The sequence below is a fragment of the Anomalospiza imberbis genome, chromosome 10, assembly GCF_031753505.1.
Source record: "Anomalospiza imberbis isolate Cuckoo-Finch-1a 21T00152 chromosome 10, ASM3175350v1, whole genome shotgun sequence".
NCBI lineage: Eukaryota > Metazoa > Chordata > Aves > Passeriformes > Viduidae > Anomalospiza > Anomalospiza imberbis.
Genome location: NC_089690.1, coordinates 12,517,768 through 12,540,356, shown reverse-complemented (window position 1 = coordinate 12,540,356; position 22,589 = coordinate 12,517,768). Strand labels below are relative to the sequence as shown.

Genomic DNA, 22,589 nt, shown 5'->3' with positions numbered 1-22,589 from the left:
CCGGCCCGGCCGCGTCGCCGCCCCGCTGCGGGGCGGGCGGGGCCGGGGGCGGTGCCGCCCCGCCATGGCGGCGCTGCGGGGCTCGGCGCGCCGGGGCTGCCTGCGCTGCCCGCAGCCCGCGGCCCTGGCGGCGGCCGCGGCCGTGGCCGTCTGCGCCTTCTACTACCTGGGCGGCGGCGGCGAGACCTTCTCCAGCGCCACCCGCCGCCTGCGCGCCACGCCGCCCGCCCCGGCCGGCCCGCGGCCCCGCGGGCTGCACCTCCTGTTCATGTTCACCAAGGCGGAGCGCAGCCCCGCGCTCCGCGACAAGGCGCAGGCGGCGCTGCGCTCGCTGCTGCGGCACGGCCGCCTGGGCGCCGCCGATGTGCTGCACCTCCACCTCGTCACCGAGGGCGCCAGCCGCGACATCGGCCTCGGGCTGCTGCGGGACCTGCTGCGCGGCGCCGCCTTCCGCCACCAGGTGCGCGGGGGCCGAGGGGCGGGCCGGGCCCGCGGGGAGCGAGCGGGGGTCTGCCGGAGTGTCCTGGGTGCTCTTCCCGCGGGACGCTGCGAGCTGCAGTCCGGCGGGAAGGAGCTCCCTCGACCAGCGGCCCATGTGCCGGCTCCCACTCTGCTGGAGGAGCGCCCCCTGCTCCCCAGTGTCGGGAGTCTGGAGGGGCTTGTTCTGTGTCCCCGCCGCTGCTGCCTGCGGGGAGGTGTCCTGGTGCAGCCCAGCGATTCTCACCTGGGACTGGGCAGCAGCGTGGCCTGGGAGCACCTCCGGCGCACCACCTGTGCTGGAGCGGAGCAGTTGCTCTAAGCAGTGCTGCCCTCCTGCAGGCTCTGTTGCTGCTGCTCAGCATCTCGACACAAGGACCAGGTGTGCTTGTATCTCGATGGGTTCCCGATCAGGAGAGAAGGTTGACCTGCTGCTAGTGGCTCTTGAGAACGGGAATGGAGAGTCTGCAGGGGCTCTAGTGCATCCACATACGAATGTTCCTACTTCCAGGAAAATGGTTCTGCCTCCCAAATCCACAGCCAGTGTAGTTTATGCAAGGTCTGGCTTTCCTTCACAATAAACAGGTGTCTGAAAACTGGAGAGGTGTTAAGTTCAGAGATTCCAGGTAACCTGACTCTCCTGTCCTGTGGTGCTGCTGCAGAGCATTGCTTGGAAGTGTCCTCTCATCCTGCTGTAACTTTTATTGCTCATAAATCCCGTATTTCATATTAGCTGAACTCTGCCAAAATGAAACTAGAAGTCTGACCTTAACAGTTTTCATACAGACACTTTCCTGGTAAATAATTCTACCACTGGCTTTCTTTAAACAAGTTATTTCTTAGTGCTGGCCCTCAGTCAGGTCATGCAGCCATGATGGGAGACCCACACTATGCAGCAGTGCATGGCTGGCTGGAGGGTGTGCACAGCTCCCTCAGGAGGATTCTTGCACTCCACAGCAGGATGGACTGACTGCCCAGTGATGGTGCAGTGCTGATGTGGTGCAACAGCCCAACCCAAATTTGTGGTATTATGTCTCCTGGAGTGGGAGGACCCCCATGCCACTATGGTGTGCACATCCCTTGCAGTCACCCCTTTGTGAGGGTGGCTGCCTTACTGCCATCTGCCCCTCTGGGGAACAAACTTCTCAGCAGGCAGCCTTGCCAGCCTCATTTCTCCAGAGTAACACAGGCTGGGAGTTGGAGGCGTGGAGTGATTTGTCTGTTGTGAATTGGCCCCTGTCTGTAGGTGCCCATGGAGTCGCAGTGAAATCTGGCTTATGGCTTGGTGAGTATGTCTGGCACCAGAACTGGTCTCTCGGGTGTAAGCAGGCAGCATGATCTGGAGGCCTCAGGTGAGATCTCACTGAGATCTGCTCAGTGGGACAGCTGCTTCTCTCTTTCCTGGCAGAGCCTGATGTACCCTGGTTTTAGCTTGTGGTTGCCAGTGTGTTTTGGACTGGTCCATTTCTCTGCTTTTAGGTACAGAGCAGAGGCTGTTCTGCTTCTCAGGCATGCAGCCTTGTCCTAATCCTGTGCTAGTTCCTGGAATGCCAGCAGGTGACAGCACCTCATTATTCTTGTTGTAGCGTACCCCATTCCTCTTCTTTACCAGCAGGAAACTTATGCCTAGCTTGGACTTCTGGTGCTCCTGCTAAAATATTGAAGATGATTGATCCTGATGCTCAGCTAGCTCCAGCTATCTCTATCCTGAGACCTCTTGTTTCCTGCTCCTCCTGGAGTGTGCAGAACTCTCTCCTGGTTCTTATGCTGTTTTCCTAGAACAGGCTCAGATATAAGGCTTGATAAAGTGCTCAAGGGGGCAGCTGGAGCCACTAAGGCCGGACTGATAAAACGCCCTGAACTTTACCTTTTCTTCAAGAGGAAATGATTCAGGCCCAACTTTTGGAGCTGCCCTTGCCCTCCCATCCTAGCAAAGCTGGGATCAGTTGGCTTCTCTATTAGAGTGAAGCCCATAGTCAGACAGGGATCATAACCTCTGGGGGAGGTTGTGGGCAGCTTTTCTCTCTCCCTAGGCAGATTCAGTAACTTTCAAAGTGTCCTGGAGACTGCAGCAGCCGGCTGCAGCCCGGGGACAGTGTGCAGAGTGAAGGCAGGGGGGCTGTGGGGTGCAGGCGCTGGGTGTGTGGGAGCAGCTCAGGCACTGGACCCTCCCAGCAGGGCAGGGCTGTGCGGGCGTGGGCAGTCCCCGCTCGCGCTGGCCGTGCAGCGGTGCCCCAGCGGTGCCCCAGCTGTGCCCCGGCGGTGCCCCAGCGGTGCCCCAGCGGTGCCCCAGCGGTGCCCCGGCGGTGCCCCAGCGGTGCCCCAGCGGTGCCCCAGCGGTGCCCCGGGAGCGCAGCCGGGAGCGCAGGCGGGAGCGCAGCCGGGCGGCGGCGGCAGAGGGCGCTCGTGCTCCGCGTGTGCGGCCGGGAGGCGGCGGGGGCACCCAGCCCGCGGCCGTCCTGCCCGTGCGGGGCCTCGCTGGGCTCTTGCCGGGGCTTTGTGACAGCGCACGGGTGGCAGGGCGATCTCTGTAGCCTCTCGACCCCCGGCCAGCGGGAGGTGTCCGCCAGCGAGCCTGGGCCAGCCTCGGCCGACACTGTGCCTACACAGAGCACCAGCTCGCGGCGTTTCCTGCCGCTCCAGGCTGTGTGCTGCAACTCCTTGTGTGATGCCAGTCTCTTACTGATTCCATTTCCCTGCCATAATAACACGAACTGCATGTTCGGCTCTCTGCTCATCCTGGTTTCCTGTCCAGATGAGCCCCACAAAGGACGCTGCTGGGCTGGATGTAACCGGGCTGCCATCACGCCATGCTTACGGAGACCTGCGAGGATGATAGACGTGGGAAGGAGGGAAAGTAAAGGGAAAAGAAATACAGGTTGTTTTTTCCTAGTCAATCAGTAGAAAGGGTCTGTCATCAGTGTGGGATGTGCGTTTATAAAACTGCTTGCACAGGAAACCCCTAGAACTTTTCTTAATGTCCTCAGCAAACGTGGTTGGATTTAGCTACAGGGATTTACTAAGAGCTGTTACACAAATAAATAATGAAGTACAAAATTAGCAGCAGATCAACAAGCTGTGCTAAAGTCAGCAGGGAGGAGGGAAGAAGCCTTTGCAGTCCTAGAGAGGCTGCCTGGCCTGTGGCTGCAGGAGGAACATTCAGCTGCTCAGGGGTTTGCTTTGCAGAAGTACAAAAGGGTGGGCAAAATACATGTTTTTCCTGTTTTCTTTGGCAGGAGTGGAAAGGCAGATGATGCTGTGTCTGGAGTCTCAGGAGTATCTCTCCTATAACTTTTGTCCACTGGTGCTTGGCAGTGTGCTCACTTTAGAGGTGACTGGAATTGGTTTGGCGTTTTTCCCCCTTTCCTAGGTACTGTACACACCTCAGGCTGCCTTTGCTGGATGCAGAAGGGTGGTTACAGGTGCTGTATTTCTCTTCCATGCTTCTCCAGCCCAGCCAGTCCCCAAACCTGCCCCTGCCAAGCTGGGCTGGGAGCAGAGCATCGCACATCCCTGTGCTGGTGGTGCTCAGTTTCATGAACAGGCTGTCAGTGCCTTTGCACCTGGAGAGTAGTGGTGGTTTGCTTGTTTGGTCACCTGGGGTGGCTGCTGTCCTGCTCGGTGCGGCCACTGTCACTGCAGTGGCACAACCAACCATACAGCTCAGCAGGGCCAGGGTGAGGTGCTGCCTAATGGTAACAGTTTCCTCCCCTGCAGTGTCTTGGGGACTGTGCTGTGCTATCCAAAGCCAGGTGCAGCTGCCGATGAGCTCTCCCAATGCACTTTCCTGGTACGCGTTGTTCTGTGTCTTTCCTGCTGTTCTGCTGCAGGCCTTGGCTGCGAGCCCAGCAGCCGGGACAGCAGCAGCGGGGCCGCCCCGCCGAGGGACGTGCTGGCCACGGAGCCTGCGCGAGGGCTCCCGCGGCACCCGGCTGATGGCAAGGGCCAGGGGCTGAGGGTGGGTGATACCCTCCCCAGGATGGGGCCATAGGGCCTCAGCTGTGCCTGTCCTCCAGCAGTGTCCTGCCACGGGCTCAGCCATCCTGGCCAGTGCCAGGACAGGCCCATCACCTCAGCGTGTTCAGCGTACCGTGGGTGCCATGAGCACAACCTGCATCTAGCGAGCTCCACTCTGCTGTGAGAGTGTGTTGGTCTGAGCAATGTGTTCTGCAAAAAGCTGTGGAAGGAGAAGCTCCAGATTTCTCACTGCCTCAGTCTCTGCACCAGCCTCAATCAGTGCAGCATCTTGTGCACTCCATGGAGAGGATGGTCATTGCACCAGCACAGGCTCCAAAGCCACCTTCTCCTCCGAAGCATTTGGCTTGGTTTAGGTTTTCTTTTAATTAAATAAATTAAAAAGCAAGTGCTTTATACTGCATGTTTTAAATATATAATACACGGCTCCTTGTTCTTAATCAGATGAAGTTTTAGTAGAGAAAAGAAGTGAAACTGTAGAACCGTTGAAATAGTTTCGTTTGAAAGCGATCTACAAAGATTGTGGTTTGTGTTCCCTGCTGAAGGCGGTGCCAGCTTGTGGAAGTGTCTTGTTACCCCTCAAACATGGACGATAGGTTCCCCTATACAAAATTCAAGTACTGCTGCAATGTCATGTCCTTGCTGTACTTTAGTTCCAGCAGGGCTTTTCCTGCTTTCCCTGACCTGAAGAAGGCGGCACGACCTCAAGTCTCCACACTCAAGTTCCTGCACTCCCCCTTATCTGCGCCAGGGTCATGTCCCTCATCTCTCTTAATTATCCTGAAAATCCCTCTCATTATCTTGTGTGATTCAGTGACCTGTATCCTTCAGTGGATATAATGAGCTGCATGAAAGTTCCTGTTCATTGGACTTTGACCAAAATAAATTATAAGCTTGTAAAATGTCAGTAGCTGACAAGGTGCATTTGGGGTTGCTCCTGTTTCTGGGACGTAGCCACAGCTGGCGCAGGCATGCCAGGGCCGTGCTGTTGCATGGGCTCCTGCAAGGCTGAGGGATGCAGAGCAGTGCTGGCTGAGCACCAGCAAAACTCCAGCACAGGCAGGCTGAGATCCATCTCCAGAAGTTGCTCTGCTCTGCTGTAGCTCCTGATGTTTGGATTTTCATCAGCGTGCTGCGGCCTGTCCTCCCTTTCCCCCTGCAGCTCCGCCAGGACGTGCTGCAGAGCTTGCCTCCATGCCAGGCTGAGGAGCAGCAAATCTGGGCTGCGTCCCTGGCCCTGTCACAGCCTGCTTCTGTAGGAGAGAGCAAGCCTTGGTCCTCAGGGTAAGTGATGTGGTCTGGCTTGGCTCTGAACAGCAGCACACCAGAGCCTGGAGCAAACTGTTGCCTCTTCTGATGGACTCCATATGGCAGACCAGCTATGTGCTTGCATCAGGCAGGGGGAGCAGACCAGAGAAATAGCCCAAAACATGGAACACACTTGGTTGTGTGAGGGGATCCCAGTCTCTGCCTTACAGTTACAGAATGGCTGTAAAAGTCCTCCTTTCCCTGCACTTGACCTGTTCTTGCATCAAGAGGACGTGCAGGGGCCAGGGCAGCCAGGCCCCTTTGTGCAGCTGCAGTGCCACCAGCACTTAGGTGCTTTACCAACCTCCCCCTCGCCCCATGCTGGTGGGGGCTGGGCAAAGGCTGCTGTGTGGTACTCACATTCTCTGAACAGAGAGAGACGTGATTCTCTCTCCCAGGATTTTTCCTGGGAAGTCGTGAGACCCAGTGAGAAAGCTCAGAGAAAGAAGAAAACATTTCTTATCTCTATTTACTGTGCCTGTTGTTTGGCACACGTGGAATGTGTTATGGAGATTGTTTACCAAAGAGTGATTTGTTAATTGGACACCGGTGAAGGTTATTTGGATTGATTGGCCAATTGGGTCAAAGCTGTGTTGTGACTGTCTGGAAACAGTCATAGGTTTTTCTTTAGTATCTTTTTAGTACGATATAGTTCTAGTATAGTATCAATGTAATATAATTTAACTTAATAAAAACAATTTATTCAGCCTTCTGCAGCATGGAGTCAGAGTGCGTTATTCCCCGCACAGGGGAGTTACACTGCTTCAATAGCTGCTGGAGCTGGGCCTGTCCCCAGAAGCAGCAGCTGAGTGGTGTTTCTGGTGTCTCTGCCAGGTAATCGTTCATGATGTGAATGAGCTGACAGAGAAGCTGTTTCCCATCGTTGAGGCCATGCAGAAACACTTCAGTGCTGGATCGGGGACCTACTACAGCGACTCCATCTTCTTCCTGTCAGTTGCAATGCATCGCATCATGCCCAAAGGTAGGTCTCTCCTGTGCTGCTTCCAGCAACACAGGCTCTCTTTCTCTTCTGCACAGAGATGTTATCCAGTGCTGTTTGAAATACAAAGTTAATAAACTTTTGGGATGGACTCCTGGGATTCTGCTCCTTTCTGCGGAGTGATGGACTCATCAGTTCACGACCACATCCAGGTCTCCACTGGCATGAGTGACAGGAGGTTCTCCTTGTCACATGGCAGCTGGCCCTGCCTTTACACCCTGAGATGATGGGAGAGGTGAGACAAGAGCAAGCAGGCCTTCAGTGTGTGTTTACAGCCCCCTTCCCCTTGTGGTGCCAACAGAAAGAGGTGCTGTGTGTCTGTGGTGTAGCTGTGTACTCTTGAGTATCAGCAGAGAGTAGTTGTTGAGTCTTTCCTCTTGGCTTTAGGGAGCTTTTGGAAAGCTTTGCTGATAAGCAGCCACTGATCTTTTAAGCTTCCTTATTGTGCCTCTGCTGTTATCAAATGCAAAAACAAGAAGAACTCTGCAGGAAAACAAGGCAACCGGCAGAAGGGGCTCGGCTCAGCTGATGCTGTTTTCCTCCCCTGCCTTGTGCAGTTGCCTCTCGTGGAACCAGTGTGCTGTCTAATCTTTGGTTGCACAAGTAGGGTTTTGTGTCCTTGGGCTCCAAACCCCTTCACTGGAGCTCCTGCAGCCCTACTTGTCCATTCCCAGTGCTGGTCCCTGGGCTCTCCCTGCCAGCTGCCTGGCTGGCCTGACACACCAGGGATGGCAGCCTCCCTTCCTGGGCCGATCACATGTCCTCCCTGGGCGTGGTAGGCTGCAGGTGGCAGTGGTGGCAAGGAGCCCCAGGACCCTGCCTGGCCATACACCTGCCCCAGGAGGAGGTGACCAGCCTCTCAAAGCTGTTTGTGGGTGTAATGCAATGGTGAACTGTTCCCACATGTCTGCCTGTTCCCAGGGCTAGCACTGCTGGCACCAGCAGCTTCCCTGGCATCTGGAGCCTCTGCCCAGCTCTAATACTCCCTGCAGACTTCCCACCATGGATCTCAGGTGCACTGTTGCTGAGATGAGAGCAGATACAAGTCCCCCTGTGCCCCTGCTGAGTCCTGTCCCAGTTTGGCGCTACTCAGGAGCTCTTACCTCTGCTCTGCTTCATGAGACTTCCTCTGTCCTTTGTGGACTTGCCCCTGTGCTCCTGGAATGGCCTTCCCACACTAGCTCATTAAACAGTGGGGCAGTGGTGGCCCTGAGGGTCCCATCCAAGCTCACTGATCATTACTCTGTGGGCTCCAGCAAATGTGCTCTACGTAGCTCTCCCTCAGACTTGGGTAATTCTGTGTGTGTCTGGTGCTGTCTGCACTGTGAACACTTTGAAGTTCACTGCATACAAATGATGGTATTAATGCTGGCTAATTCACTCCTCCTGATTCCCTACTCTGTCTTTGCTGTGAGCTAAAGATATCCCTGACGTGCTGCCTGCCAGCAAGAAGCTGCTCAGTCTGAAATGCCTTTTCTCAGTTCATCAGCCCTCATCTCTTGGAAAGCTTGTTTGCTCTCCCTCAGCCTGACAGGGCTTTCAATGGTCTGTTTAGGGCACAGGATGTTTAAAGAGGCATTTTTACAGTTTTGTGAGTTTAGTTTTTGTTTCAGAAGCTGCTAGTAAAGCTGATTTATATTTCCCTTGCAAGGGAGGTCGGGTTTACTGTGCTGGGTGCCAGGTGATTTATGGGGCTGGCGGGGCTCAGGGGCCTCCTCCCTGTGCAGCCAGCACTGAACAAGAGGCACCAGGAAAGTGCTGCCCACTCGCAGGCTTGCAGGTGATGTGGGACTGGCACTGGGCTCTTGCTGCCCTCCTGACCCTGACAAGCCAGTATCTGCTGGTCTGGAGAAGCCACTTTGCTAAGCTGGAGGAGAAAGGACTGAACCTTCTTTTTCAGGCAGAGTTACCATTTTTCCCAGTGTATTTCTTTGCCATTTCTTCTGCCTTGAATGCTGTGTTCTGCCCTCAGTGCTGTCTTTTTGTGCACCTCTCCAAGCACATCTGGCTCCATAGCATTAACATCACTTTTTGTGGAATCCAGGTTTGTTTGGAAACTTGAGCATCCTCTAGCAGAAATGAAGGCCCTGATCTGAATATTAAACTCTGTGGTGTGTTCATTTGCATTAATCAGTCTATAGGGTTTTTTCCAGTAGCGAGTGACCTTTCTACTAAAATTGCCAGGCTTTAGTTTACCCAATATATAATTTTTTGAAGAGAAGCATTTCCACAGTATCATGATTTAGTGATTTGTTTGGAATCTATGGATTGTGATGGGACAGTGACTTTGCAGACTGGTGGCACTGAAAATTGAACACCAGGATATTTTTATCTTTTTAGGGACTTTTGTGGGACATGTGCTGCCTGCATGCACATTGCACTGATGTTAAATAGGGTTTGTCACTCAGCTGCTCTGTTGTTTACTGTTGCTTGGGATCTTTGCCCAAAAACCTTCACATCTAAAACCTGCAGCTGCCAAGTTATAATTTAACAGCTTCTTAGCTGGTGTAAATCCTGGAACACTCTTGCCTTAAATGTCTTACATCAGTGGAGTTAATCTGATTTAAACCAGCTGGGGAGTTGGTATGCAGCACGCAGAAGTGCAGACTGCATAACTCTTGTCTGTGCTCGAGGCTCATAAATCCTGTTTTAATGTGGTGTGGCCAGGCCCAGAGAGCTGGAGTGATGCTTGATCCATCAGAATGGTTCTGCAAGGGGGAAGTCAGGGGAAAGTTAAACAGAGAGGACAAGCAGGTTCAAGCTTAGAAGGAGCTGCCAGGATGAGGACAATGCCAGCATGAAATGGTCTTGAGACTCGCAGAGCAGTGCAAAGAGGAGGAGGGAGAGCAAACTTTTCACTTTCCTTTTCAGTATGCCCATCCAGAGGGGACCTCTTCCTTCCTGAGTGGCTTTGATCCCTCTACCACTTGCCATTTTAGTTGTGTAACTTCAGGCAGCCCAACATGCTTTTTATCACCCTTCTATGGGTACATGAAGGAGTAATGTCTGAGCAGGTCTGTCTGGCAGGCAAGGTCTGGGAACAGACTCCTGGTGCCACATGTGAGGGCAGGAGGAGTTGAGGTGACAGAAGGGCAGCCTGGGAAAGCTGAGAGCTCCCCAGGGAATTCTTGGAGCCCACTCTTCGCCCAAGGTAGTTTTCAGGAAAAATTTGTTTAACGAGTGTTCTTCCTCAGGAGCTGGTGGGCCAAGGGAGAGCCAGCAACATCCAGCAGCTTGGGTAGAGCTTTGAAAACTGTCATTTGGTGTTCAACTCCATTGGTGTTGCTGATGGTGCTGCAGCAGGATGGCCCTGTGGGAGAATAAGGAGCAGAGGGAAAATGAGACATGACACAGAAGCAGCTTTGTCGCTTATCTCTGCCACCTTAGAGGAGTGGAGTCCCATTACTTCAGGGGAGGCTCAGAAACCTGGCTGACAGTACCGTGCTTCACATGGAGTGAGGGTATTCAGCAGAACTTGACTGAAGATGGTATTTGACAAATTGGAGGTAGCAGAGTTTCCTGACTGCTACAAACAGCTGGCTGTCTCCATGGGGAGTAGCAGCATCTCTGGGCATGGTGATCTCCCTGCTGGCAGCATGTGGGGGGGTTCTCAGGGTTTCTCTCTCACTGTCCAGCCCAGCCTGAAGGCAGAAGCTGTGATGAAGGGTGGGAAGATGAGCACAGGCTGCAGAGGGCCCCTGGGCTCTGCTGGATTGTGAGGTTAGCCCTCATGCAGCATTCTGCATCTTCCAGGTGCTGATGCACCCGGGTACTTGCTGCCTGAAAACTCAGGAGCTCATTCTGCAGGTGGTAAGGCTGTTCATAGGGGACTTGTAGGGGAACTAAGCAGCAGTGGGAGAAGTGGGTAAGTTTCTGTGGAACTAAATAAAGGTGTGGAGCTATGAGGAAGGAGAACAGAGTGGAACTAATTGTTATGTATTGCCAAAATTTATGGTGTATCAACATGGTATGTTGGTAAAAAATGAAAGAGGTTTAGAGAGGGCAGTGGCTTCTGTGTGGAACAAGCCTGGCTGACTGGGATCCTCCAGTCTGGGAGGAGCTTGGCCGAGGGGGTTATGGTGTGGTCCATGAAGCCACGAGCCATACAAGGCAGAAGTTTGTACAGGAACTGAGGGACATCAAAGTTGTTGAGAAGGACATTCAAAATAGAGTGTGGTGATCTGTAGAGCTCATTTCTGCAGGATGTTGTAGGTGCCGGGCTGCCTCATGGATGAGGGAATCACAGCCAGCTGCTGTGTGTTGGACAGCAAGCCCCGGTGTGTCCTGGAGCTGCCAGCTGTGCAGGAGTGTGTCAGGAGGACACAGCTGTGGGTGCTGGGGGGAAGCAGGGGTGGCTGCTGTGGGTGAATAAGCAGCACTGTGGCTGGGGAAGGGACTGCCAGCAGGGAGCTGTACCTTTGGCTTCATAGCGGGTGTCCAGACAGCACCTGTGACACATCAGGATCCATGGGAAGTCCAGTGGTCTCCCTGGCTTTAGACTCTGAATGGGGCAGTTTCTCCAGCTCATTATCAACAGCTGTACTGATAGTTAAGCATAGACCAGATTATAATGATGTTTGTCCAAGCAGCCTGATAATGACCAAGCTCCAGTCACTTGGGGTTTGGTGCTGCTTGCAGCAGGATCCAGCTGCTGGCTCCGGCTTGGTCTCCCACGAAACTGATATCAGCCTTTGTCTGCTCTGGGATTACCAGCCCAGAGACAGAGGCCTCTGTGAACATCAGCTTATGCCTTTCCCACCAAGCAGAGCTGGAGGGAAGGCAAAGGCCAGCCCGGAGACGTGTTGGAGCAGGCACTGAGCTGAGCTGTGCTGTGCTTTCTCAGGGCACTTTGCCTGTGCCAAGGCCAGGCACCTGGAGCACTCCTGCCGCTGGCTGTGGAGGTGGGGAGCCTGGGAGCTGGGGGAAGGGTTAAGCACAGAGGTACCACGAAAACAGTCTCTGTACTGGAATAATGCCTCAACTAGTAACTGTCTTCTGCTAGTGTCCTTCTGGAAAAGAATGCTGTCCCACAGGCAGCATCCTGAAGACATTGTTGATTGCTGTTGTAGGGATGTGTGCATGAGGATTCAACGTTGCATCTGCATTGTTTGAACCCACAGCACGGGATTGCCCAGGTCGGACTCTGTTTGCCTGTGGGGTGCCAGGTGCCCGCGTGTGGTGTGTCCCCTCAACAGCACCCACATGCAGAGCTGCACTGCACACATCCTGTGTCACACAGGGCATCAGAGGTCTCTGAGGTGGAGCCTGGCAGAGGGAGATGGGGAGGCACCATTCCCCCTTCTTCCTCCTGTCAGCTGCAGAGCAATTCCTGGTGCGCAGGGCAGCTGCCCACAGAACTCAGCAAATCGCTGTAATAATTGTAATAAGTGAGCATTTTGAACGTGCGTCACTCCTGATCCTTTCCTGCTGGCTAAGCACTGCCATCATTGCTGAGCCCCACCACATCAGGGAATGCAGAGATGCAGCTGTTGGGTGGGAGAGGGCTGGGAGGAGAGTGCCCATGTCCCACATGCTTCAGGCTTGATTGTGTGCTACCAACGGGGCGATGTTGGAAAAAGGCACAGAAAATTGGAGTCTGTGGCGGAGTCATGGGAGTTGGCTCCAGAGCCATGTGCTCCCAAACCACAGTTCCCAAAGGATGCTGCAGTAGCTGAAGGGTTTGCTTTCTGGCAAAAATGTTTCTGTCTTTACAGGGATGGAGGGAGCATTAATAGTTTCTGATGTGCTCTCATAACCTCCCTCCCTGCTTTGTGCCACAAGCACGTGAAAAACAGCCAGATTCCCTTCCCAGCCTGTCTCTGAGCTGCATGCATTTATGTCAGGTCCTGTGATGGGAAGGGAGGACGCTGGAGTGATCATTTTGCAAGCAATAGGGATAGCTATTATAGCCAGCCATTGTTCCTTGCTGGGGTGAGCCTGTTGTGCTGACAGAGTTGTTGTGATGCTTTTCAGGAGTAAGCAAGAGCAGACCTCTGAATAAGCTCACCCCAGGTAAACACTGGAGGCTGTGGCCTTGTAGAGGGGTCCACATCTGCTGAGATGAGCTGCTAACCCCATCTGGCTGCCTGTGGGACATGCCTGTCCTGGCAGGAGAGTTCCTTGGCCCCAGCCCAGTGTGGAGGAGGTGCCAGGAAGGGCTGCTGTGATGAGGGAGATGCAGCTGCTGCTCAGCAAGTACCTGGAAGCCTCCTGGGTGCTGCATCACAGCACAGACCCCTTCCCTGTGGCACTGCTGCCTCTGGGGCCAATGTGGCCCACAGCCCCCGGGGGTGGTGTCACTTCTTATCGTTTCCACTGCCTGCCCCTTGCCGCAGTGTCACCATCGATTATTTTTGGATGTCCTAGATCTGTCAGGCCAGGGCTGGCTGCTCCCCCCGCTCCCACAGAGCAGCAGGGTCTCATCACCCAGTGCTGTGGTGGGTGCTGCCCTCCTGTCTCCCCAGCCAGACCAGCTGCCCCATTCCCAAAGGGTTGGGAGCTGCTGGGGGTCACCCAGTGTTGATGCCAGGGCTGCTCTACCCCACAGCCTCTCCCTGCTCTGCCACAGCTCATTAGAGATTAGCAGGAAGAAACAAGGACAAAATATGCCTGCAGCCCTTTCCCCCATTGTGTGCAGTTAACTGGGATGTGAGCCCAGAAAATTTATTTTCCTGTATCTCTTTTTGGTTTCCCTTTCCATCTCACCTGCTCGTTACTTTACAGCTTTCCATCCATTCTTCTGTAATTTATAGCAACCTGGAATCAAACCTTATTTTGTCTGATTAAAAGGTTTCCTGCTGCTCTTCCTTCAGCTCCAAAAAGTGTTTTCACACTCCTCCTCCGGCAGTAGCATATATTAAATACAAGGCAAACAGCATTTCCACCTCCATCCTGAAACCTATTGCACGCTTAGCGATGTTGCTGCCTTTGAGTCCAGTTAAGAGCCAAAGTGTTGAGTATTGCTAAATATTAGTCCCTCAGACGTTGATGGATTACAAGGGGACACTTGGATGCACAGGTAAAATTAATTTCCTGGAACAAAACACATCCATCTCCTGCTGAGTCTTCCCCTTCCCTCAGGAGATGGCTGTAGGGTGTGGAGCAAGGCGATCAAAGTGATGCTGCTGTCAATACCTGGGAGCATTGTTGCTGCTCCAGACCCCTGAGCTCACCCAGGTGCCTGCCCTGTGTGGGTGGTAGCAATGATTTGTCATCTATCTCTGGCAGACAGCCTAATTTTTTAATTAGCTGATAGGCTGGTTAGCTGCTGTGCTGCAGCCACTGCTCTGCTCTGCTGGTGCCTAATCAGTGCTGCAGAAACCTGGTTAGCAGCCGGGCCGCTGGGGCACATGGCCCCCTGCACGTCCCTGGAGCACTGTGTGCAGAGAGGGAGGCTGTTTGATGGGGAGGAGGCTGCAGGGCTGTCCCAGGGAGCGCAGGGGACCCTTGGCTGCACGGCAGAGGGAGGACCTGTGTTGAAGCACACAGCTGGAAGGTAAGCTGCTCTGCACCTTGGCAAGCTCTGCTGGTGCAGGGCTTTGTAGCCTCATCTTCTCTTGGGAGGGAGGGCTCTGGAGCAGCACCATGTCCTGGGAAGGGGGACTGCAGCCCCCCCAGTTGCCAGCACAGTGGCAGCAAGCTCTGAGGAGCGTGTTGTGCTTGCACACGTGCACGTTTGCCCCTGCCTTGGCTGCTTCCTCTGGGCAAGGCTCTCTGGTGCTGCCAAGGTCAGCTGCTCAGGCAGCAGTGATTAATCCTGGGCACAGAGGGGAGGCTGTGTGTGGAGAAAACAAGGCCTGGCCAGGGGAGCACACAGCCAGAGAGGAAGCTGCTCACAACCCTGCTGACAGCAGCAGGGTGAGCAGCCAGGGGCAGCTGCCAGTGCAGGGGGCAAGCCAAACCCAGGGAGCCTCTAATGAAGGGCAGGATGGAGAACCCAGCATGTTTGTGTAAATAAACTGTGTGCCTCCACACTGGGCTTGTTGAGGTGCTGGCATCCCTGCCTGGCACTGCAGCTGTTCTCGTGCCCTGCTGCAGCTGAGGCTTTTGGGGACAGCTGGCTGCTGCTGGGAAGTACCCCCTGGGTTACACAGGGACGTCTGGAGTCTGTCGCCCACTCTGCATCCATGCTTGGCCATGGTGCTGGCTGTGGCAGTGAAGTTTTTCTTGGCCACACATCTCTCTGAGCCATTGAGGGCGGAGGATTCTGGTTTCACAGCCAGTACAGGCAGCTTTGTGGATCTGCGTGTTGCTCCTGCAGGCACACTGCCCGCTGGAGCTGGTGGCTGCTGCCCTGCTCCAGGAGGTTTATTGCCCAAGGCAGCCATCTAAAAGTCACTGCTGGTCCTTCACAGCTCCTTCTTCCCTTGGGATCTTGTCCTGTCATGATGGGGACAGCTAAAAAACCTGACTGGAAAAAAAGCAATTCAGAGAGGTGGAGGGGTAGCTATCCAGGTGTGCCCAGCATTTGTAGACCAGCAGACGAGAGATCCCCAGCCCTTCTGACTCCAACTCAGAGAGCTTTGGTTGCTTGGCTCTCTTCCTTCTGGTGGTCTAAGTCAAGTGGCAAAATGAACAGCCAATGGCGGGCCCTTCCCCACAGCCCGCTGCAGCCCTGCAACACCCAGAGCTGCAGCCAGCAGGGGACACTCCTGTCACTTGGCTGCACTGTGTCACCCATGCTGGCTGCAGCTGCTGCTGGCCCTGCAGAAGGTTCTCTGAGCTGCTCTGCCTCCAGCAGCTCCCTGTCCCAGCCCTGTCCGGCCATCACCCAGCCACCACCCTGCTCTGCCTCCTGAAGGATGGAGTGGGGTCTTGCCTCCCTGTGTTGCAGGACTGGCAGGTGCTGGCTCCATGGGAAAAGGCAAAGTGGTGTGTCTGGGTCACACAGCTGGGGCAGCAATCCCAGCAGTGCTCTTGTTGATCTGACCTCTTGAAGCACCTCTGGTCCCAAAAGTCACTGCTGTGATGCAGAGGAGGTGTGGGGAAGTCAAGGTGCTCCCACCTGATATGTGCCGAGTGCCAGGTTAACAGTTGGACTTGATCTTTAAGGTCTTTTCCAGTCTAAATAATTTCATGATTCTATGTTGGAGGAGTCTCTCCTCATTGACATGAAGCATCAGAATGCTTAAGTCCTTAAAAACAGGTTTGTTGAGACAGGTGGAGGTGCCAGTGCAGAGGATGGCAGGAGCAGAGCTGAATTACCACCAGTTTTGGTAACAGGTTTTTGCCTCAGGAATGTGTGTGAGATTTGGGCACAGTGCATTCTGGTGGGGTGGTGTCCTGTCCCCTCCTGATATCCCACTGTTTCTTGCAGCATCTCCTCTGCCAGACCAGCTGCAGGCAGGATGTTTTTACTCTGAGGGGACTGAGCTTGTGCTAACATGAGCCTGTCAGTGGGCTGAAGAGTTACAGCACTTCCAGTATTTTGATTCTTGCTTCTACTCTACATCTATTAAACCACTGCTCAATTATCAACAATACAGAGTGTGATGTTTGCTGGACAGCTTCTGCCCTTCGTGCTGTGATGGCAGCTCTCCATTTCACTGTTAAGTTCCTGGACACAGCTCTTCTCCTCTCCACTGCCAGTGGTGGCATGCTGCTTCCCTGGATCTGGTGTGGTTTGTATGGAAGTGGAGCATTTGGAGCCAAGGCCAGCACTTAGATCCCAGCCCTGCTGCTGCTCTCTGGGCTCAGCTTTGCCAGGGGAGCGACCCTTATACAGAGAAAGTTGTTGGGATGAGCTTAAATTACTTTGGCTGCAGAACAGCCTGTGCTGCTCTCAGCAGACTCCTGCCTTTGCATCTCCTCTTCACCTGACCCTTCATCTCTTGTCCTGTAGTTATAAACCCACTACTTAAATTCCTTAGAGTCCATCCTCTCATCTCAGGTTAGGGGAAAGTAGTCCTATTCTATGGGCACCTTCAAGGCTGCCCATCCCTAGGCTGCTCTGAACAATGGGAGCAGGTCCTAAAGGGCTGGAGGGGTAATAGCTGCTGCTGCTGGCTCACTGCATGCCATCCCCAGAGCTCTGGCTAGAGCCACCAAAGCAGCTCACCTCCTCCCTGTGGCCCCTGCTGCCATTTATGATCCTTCCTCTTTCTGGGAAGAGCAATTTCATAGAGTCTTACAGTGGTTTGGGTTGGAATGAACCCTAAAGTTCATCTGTGTCCAGTCCCCCTGCCATGGACAGGTGTGTCACCAGGTGGATCAGATTGCTCATCTAGACCAAATTTGCTAGTAAGTGTCATTCCAGTGGTGGGGTGGCCTGGCTCACTGCATACCTCCTCTATCCCTGCTGTGCCCTGGGGCAGTTTTTGGGGTCCGTGCTTTCTGGGAAGGGCTGTTAGACTTGCTGCAGAAGCTGTCCACTGCCACAGGGACTCCTGGGTGCCTTTCAGAGCATCCAGACAACCTGCTGTGCCCCTCAGCACACCAAAGGGGTGTCTGTGTGCTGCCATAGCCCCACTGGGTCCTGGCAGAGAATGTGGGGCAGCAGGGCTCATGGACATGACCTCTCCCTGCCTCTGCCCCCTCACTGAATGATGCTGTGGGATGAGGCATCTCTGAACCTGGCCATTTGCCTCTGGGCAGGGCTGGGGGGAGGTTTTGAGCCAAGCCTGGAGCACAGCCCTGCTGTAGCTGCTGATACAAGGCTGCAGTAAAAGATTACGAGCTTTAAGTGGGGCCAACCTGTGCTATAAAGCTGTCACTGCTAATGGAGACCATCTCTGCTCTGAATGGCACAGTTCCCCTCTCCATGCCGTGACTGGAAGAGCTGGAGCTGAACAGAGTGGAGGGTTCTACACAGTGTCGCAAAGTTAGAAAACTCACTGCTGAGCAGAACACTCAGCCTTTTCCCACATTTCCAGCTGGATCCCTCTAAGGGCTTATGCCTAAGAGAGCATGCGATTCCTCCACCCCCACATGGCAGGCAGGACAAAGCGCTTGGTAGAGGGGTGAAAGAGCATGATACATCACAAATACTAGTGCCTGGCCCCTTGCCAGTCCCAGGCAGAGAAGTCATCCCAGCCGTTAATCTGTGCGTGCAAGCTGCATCTGGCAAAGTCATGCTTAATGTCACCCATGCTCATTTACATCTCAGTGTTGCAGTTCACACTTGCTTCAACAAAAAAAAATTGAAATTACAAAAAATCAAAACAAAAAAAAGTACTTGATGCTTTCTGGGTCTAATTTCTTAGTGAGTATTTCCTGGGGGAAGCAAAGGGCACAGCATGAACCAGTGTGCTGGGGTGAGCCAAACGTGGGAAGCCTCTAACGAAGGGCAGGATGGAGAACCCAGGGTGTTTGTGTAAATAAACTGTGTCTCCATGCTGGGCTCTTGTGGCACTGCAGCTGTGCTCAGCTCATTGCTCAGCTGGGGCTTCTGGGGACAGCTGGCTGGGCTACAGGGACCCTCCAGAGCCTTTCACCCACTGAGGTGCTGGGACAGACAGGGTTGGGTTTGGAGCTTCCTCCAAGCTCAGCTTTCATTCTCCACTGTGATTAATTGCAGTTGGTGTTCAGCTGTAATTTAGAGAACAATTGGATGACGTGGCTCACAGTTGATTTAATTGAAACCTGATGAGGCTGATGTGCACCAGGGTGAGTGGTGCTGGGATGCCCCTGGGAATCCCATGCCCTCTTCCCAGCCTCAGCCTTGTAGGGCTCAGGCTCCCCACATTTCTCTGGAGCTGAGCTTGTGCTGTAAGTCCAAGGTCTTCTTGTCCTGGAGTTTTGTGACCAGTCTGGGTATTCTCAAGTGTGGTAATGTTTTGGATTTGGGGGTTTGCCCCACTGTAGTTTGAGCCACTGGGGAGGATTGGTGCATTTGGGATACTTGTCTTGTTCCTAACTGCAGAAATCCACTGCTCTGTTGATTCATATGCTTGAGTTGTGCTGGCCATTTCTGAGGCAGTCCAGAAGGGTGGGGGAAATTGCTTTCAGGTCAAGACCTGCTTTAGCCTGTGGTGAATTAGTGTGCCTGGGGTTTAAATCTTTGCAAACAGAGGATTATGGTGATGGTAAATACTAGGTAGGCCTGAGGATTGCCATACTGACAGCTGAAGGGAGTACGGCCTTTCCCTTTAGCAGATAGAGTGTGATGGATGTTAAAAAATAAAGATACAGCCAAAGTTGTAGCTTAGTTACTGTTCTCCTTGATTTATATTTCTGCTTGGGTGCTTCCCAGCGTAAGCAGTATATTTCTCGCTTAACCTCACAGGGCCTTTTTGTTCTTAAATGAGGACAATGTGGTAGGTATGACCAATTGCCAAGAGTCCCAGATTAGTGCAAGATCTGCAAAAAATTCAGAGCTGCTGTGCAGCCCAGCATCTGCTTGAAACACAAACACCAAGCAATGAACACTTTTGAAAATGCAAATCTGCACTCCTGTGCTGGGGGATAACTGCTGGTGCCTGGCTGCTCTCAGTGCCTCTGGGTCTCTAGTCCCATGGTGGCTTTGGGGGCTGAAAACAGAGCCATTGCCTCCTGCTCTCAGCAGCCAGGAGTAGCCAGCAGCCTGTCCCAAGCACAACAGGGTGGGGGGATGAGGAACCATGGTGGCACTGCCCCAGCAACACCAGCCTGATGGGAAGCCCTGCCCGTAGGCACAGCAGATGCAGACAGCAGAAGGTGAGGGCAGGCAGGGCTTCTCCTCCTGCCTGCAGGTACTGGGCAGGAGGAAGGATGAAGGCTTGGTTTACTGATTGTTCTGGAAATGGTGGTGACAGGCAGGTCTAGCCTGCAGGGAGCTGTAAGGGCACCTATGCATGATGAGTGGGACCAAGACACGTTGACATGGCCTTACAATCCAATTAGTGCCGAGTGCTAAGCAACCTGGCCAATTTGCTCTTGGCTTTTATAACACATATAAATAGAGGGGGCATTACATAATGCCCTGGGGATGGCTCCACTCGCAGTCCCTGAGAAGGGCTGAGCTGGCCTGGCCAGAAGATAACCATGGCTTTGCTCGTGGCTGGGAGATCCCATCTGATGGCTTGATCTCTTGTAGTGTTTGCACTTGCTGCATTGCGCTTGGCCTGCTGCGATCCATGCAGCATCCCCAGATCCACCTGGGATGAGCAGTCTTGTCAAGGCACATCTCCTGCACACTCTCCCAAGCAGCATCTCCATCTTTCAGTCTTGTGTGCTGCAGAGGAGACTGGGACAAATTTGGGTAGGGGCCTTGCCCTGTTAAGGACCTCAGGCCCAGCCTTGAGAATCATGTCCTCCAGCCTTTCCTTGCTCTTGATGTCTCACTGCAAGTGGAAGATGCTGCCATGTCTTTACAACCCCCCTTGCCTCTGAGAGGGTACCACCAGGAGTAATAGTCTTCCAGGCTGCTGCAGATCACCAGCAGTTCTGTGCAGGCAGAGGGCTGCAGTCTCTGTAATCTCTTCCTCAGGGAGCCCATGGCAAGCTGCTGGGAGCGAGTGGGGTTGTGCAGGTGATTCTGGAGGTGTCATGTGGCAAACTGATGGGTCCATGATGGGAATTGCTTTGGTATGTTGGGCCAGGGATGGATGCTCTCTGGGCTGCAGGTGGGAAACACTCATGGAGTTGGTACCTGAAAGTAAACATGGGATTTTGCAGGGCTGGCACTACAGAAGCGCTTCCACAAAGGGAGAGAGGCTGGGTTGAAGCTACCTCTTGTTTTTGTCAGCTATATGGAAAACCAGTCTTCTGGAAGGAAAGAAGGAGTGGATAGAAGCAGGGGGTCACCAAAAATTATTTCTGAAGTAAACACACAGTGGTTAATGCTTCATGGTAGTTGGAAGTCTGTTTGCTTCATGCAGAGGTTGCAGATGGATTATGTTTGCTCTGAGTTGTCAAGTCTTGCCCATGGAGCAGACTGCACCAAATCCTCATTGGGTTCAGCTCCTCTAGTAGCTGGTGGTAATGACAGGTTACAGTTTTGTCTTATATTGCTGATTTTCCCCTTTGTGCTTTCAGAAATAACACGGATCATCCAGGTAGACTTGGACCTGAAGTACAAGACCAACATCCGAGACCTGTTTGATGAGTTTGACAACTTCTCAGAGGGAGCAGTCATTGGGATTGCCAGGGAAATGCAACCGGTGTACAGGTACAGCCCCCTCCCCGTGGGGAGCAGGGAGTGGGCAGCAGGTGGCCAGTGGCTTCTCTGCAACTCAGGTTGCTCTTTGGAAAAAAACTTGGGGAGCAGTGGTCTCCCTGCTTTAATCCCTGCAGGGGGACTTAATCTGAAACTTGTAAATTGGTATGAGCAAACCGTACAGTGTTACTGTGGTTTGTTTACTTGTTCTCACACACCATCACAAGACTTCCAGAGGCAAATTCTTGATCATCAGTCCCAAAATCCGTGCCTGGACTCTAGTACATCTAGAGGCATGTTTGCCCAGCCCTGCCTACTGAGGTGCTGTAATTGTTTGTGTGTTGGCGCTCTGAAGTTTTGGCTGAGTATTGCAGAGAGTAGGGATTGAGGTTGGGCAACAATGAGGTTCTGTGTCCCTGGAGTGCACTTCCTGCTTCCCTCAGGGAAGGCTGAATGGGCAACTCTTGCTGACCTGGGCTTGCAAGCATGAAGGTGGCCTCATGGTCCCTTGCTCTTCAGACCCTTGGTCCACCGGTCACTGCCAACTGTGCTGGAAACCACTCATGAAAGGGTGGGCCAATCCTTCCCACTCATGGGAAGTAATGCAAATCCCACCCCTGATGGGATTCCGGGACACGGATATTTACAGGTGCTTAGAGAAATCGTTTTTGTTTAGCCATTGTTCTAAGGATGGATCTCAGGTTTTCTTTTAATCCAGGGTAGATCAGATAATTGTCCCAGGATGCCTTAATGGATCTCAGCAGAGCTGAGTTTGAGCATCTGAGATGGCTTGTCTAGATTTGCTAATCCTAATGGAAAAGTTCTTGGAGAAAGATAAAAAAGCCTAAGAGGCCTGTGTGTCTTTTCCTTCCCTGCCTACTTCCCTACTGAGCTTCTTAAGACATGACCAGCAGCACTCTTGGGCAAAGGCTGAGCTGCAGAGACCTGGACCAGCCTTTCTTGCTGCTTTTGCATCCAGATGGGAAGAGGGTAGAGACAGAGAGAAGTTCATCAACAGGGGATTGATGGTTGTTAATCACCACCAATTGCTTCCTGGAAGCCTAAACCATATGACAGAATGTGATTGCTCAAACTACAGAAGCCACTGCTACTTCTGAGCTGGAAAAAAGACATCTCTTTGTCTGTGGCATAAGTGTTGCCTCTCTCCTGATTTGTACTCTTGGCAGGAAGAGCTGGGACTAGAGGAACACAGATGCTGAGATCTTGTCTCCATAGGGTGGCACCATGCTCAGAGAGTAGAGGGCTCCTGTATCTGCTTTGGGTGTCCTGACAGGATTTTGGTGCCCAGAATGGTAAATCCAGCCCCAGTTAATCATATCCAATTGTTAGAGCTTAAAGGCGGATGGAGGGAAGAGCCACAGCCAAGAGTGGCTGCGGGGCTGGTCGGCCCAGCAGGGCAGATCCCTCTCATTAGTGGTGCTGGAACGGGGTAAATCAAGTGCTTGTTTGCCTGCAGTTAATGCAGGGTGGGATCACTTTGTTTTTGTCTCTGCAGGGTTTTGTGTTATTTCAGTGTATAACTAGGGAGTGGGGATGGTGATCTGCTGCCTGGATGTGGTCTGTGGGACTGGGAGTGCCTTGAGGAGACTGAATTAAGGTTTGGGGTGTTCCGCTGGAGAGCCTTTCAGCATGGCAGGGGACAAGGCAGGGGATCATGGGGCTGAGCACTGAATACCTGACCCAAGCCATAGCTGTGTTCTCCCCCTCCTGCCACCCACAGTGGGGACAAACATG

The 22,589-nt window shown here is 53.3% G+C and overlaps 1 protein-coding gene across 4 annotated transcripts in view; it reads left to right on the top strand.

Moving 5' to 3' along the window:
- The first annotated feature begins 40 nt into the window (after positions 1 to 40).
- XXYLT1 (xyloside xylosyltransferase 1) overlaps positions 41 to 22,589 on the top strand; it is a 33,453-nt gene continuing 10,904 nt past the window's right edge. Inside the window, exons 1-3 of one of the 4 annotated variants that reach the window (XM_068200712.1) lie at positions 41 to 460; positions 6,595 to 6,742; positions 20,714 to 20,846. In XM_068200712.1, coding sequence (XP_068056813.1) covers positions 65 to 460; positions 6,595 to 6,742; positions 20,714 to 20,846 — 677 coding nt within the window. In that variant the 5' untranslated portion in view covers positions 41 to 64. Of the gene's footprint in view, positions 461 to 1,796; positions 1,830 to 3,712; positions 3,809 to 6,594; positions 6,743 to 18,374; positions 18,527 to 20,713; positions 20,847 to 22,589 lie in introns of those variants that run through there. The other 3 variants (XM_068200715.1, XM_068200714.1, XM_068200716.1) reach the window with 3 other exon arrangements.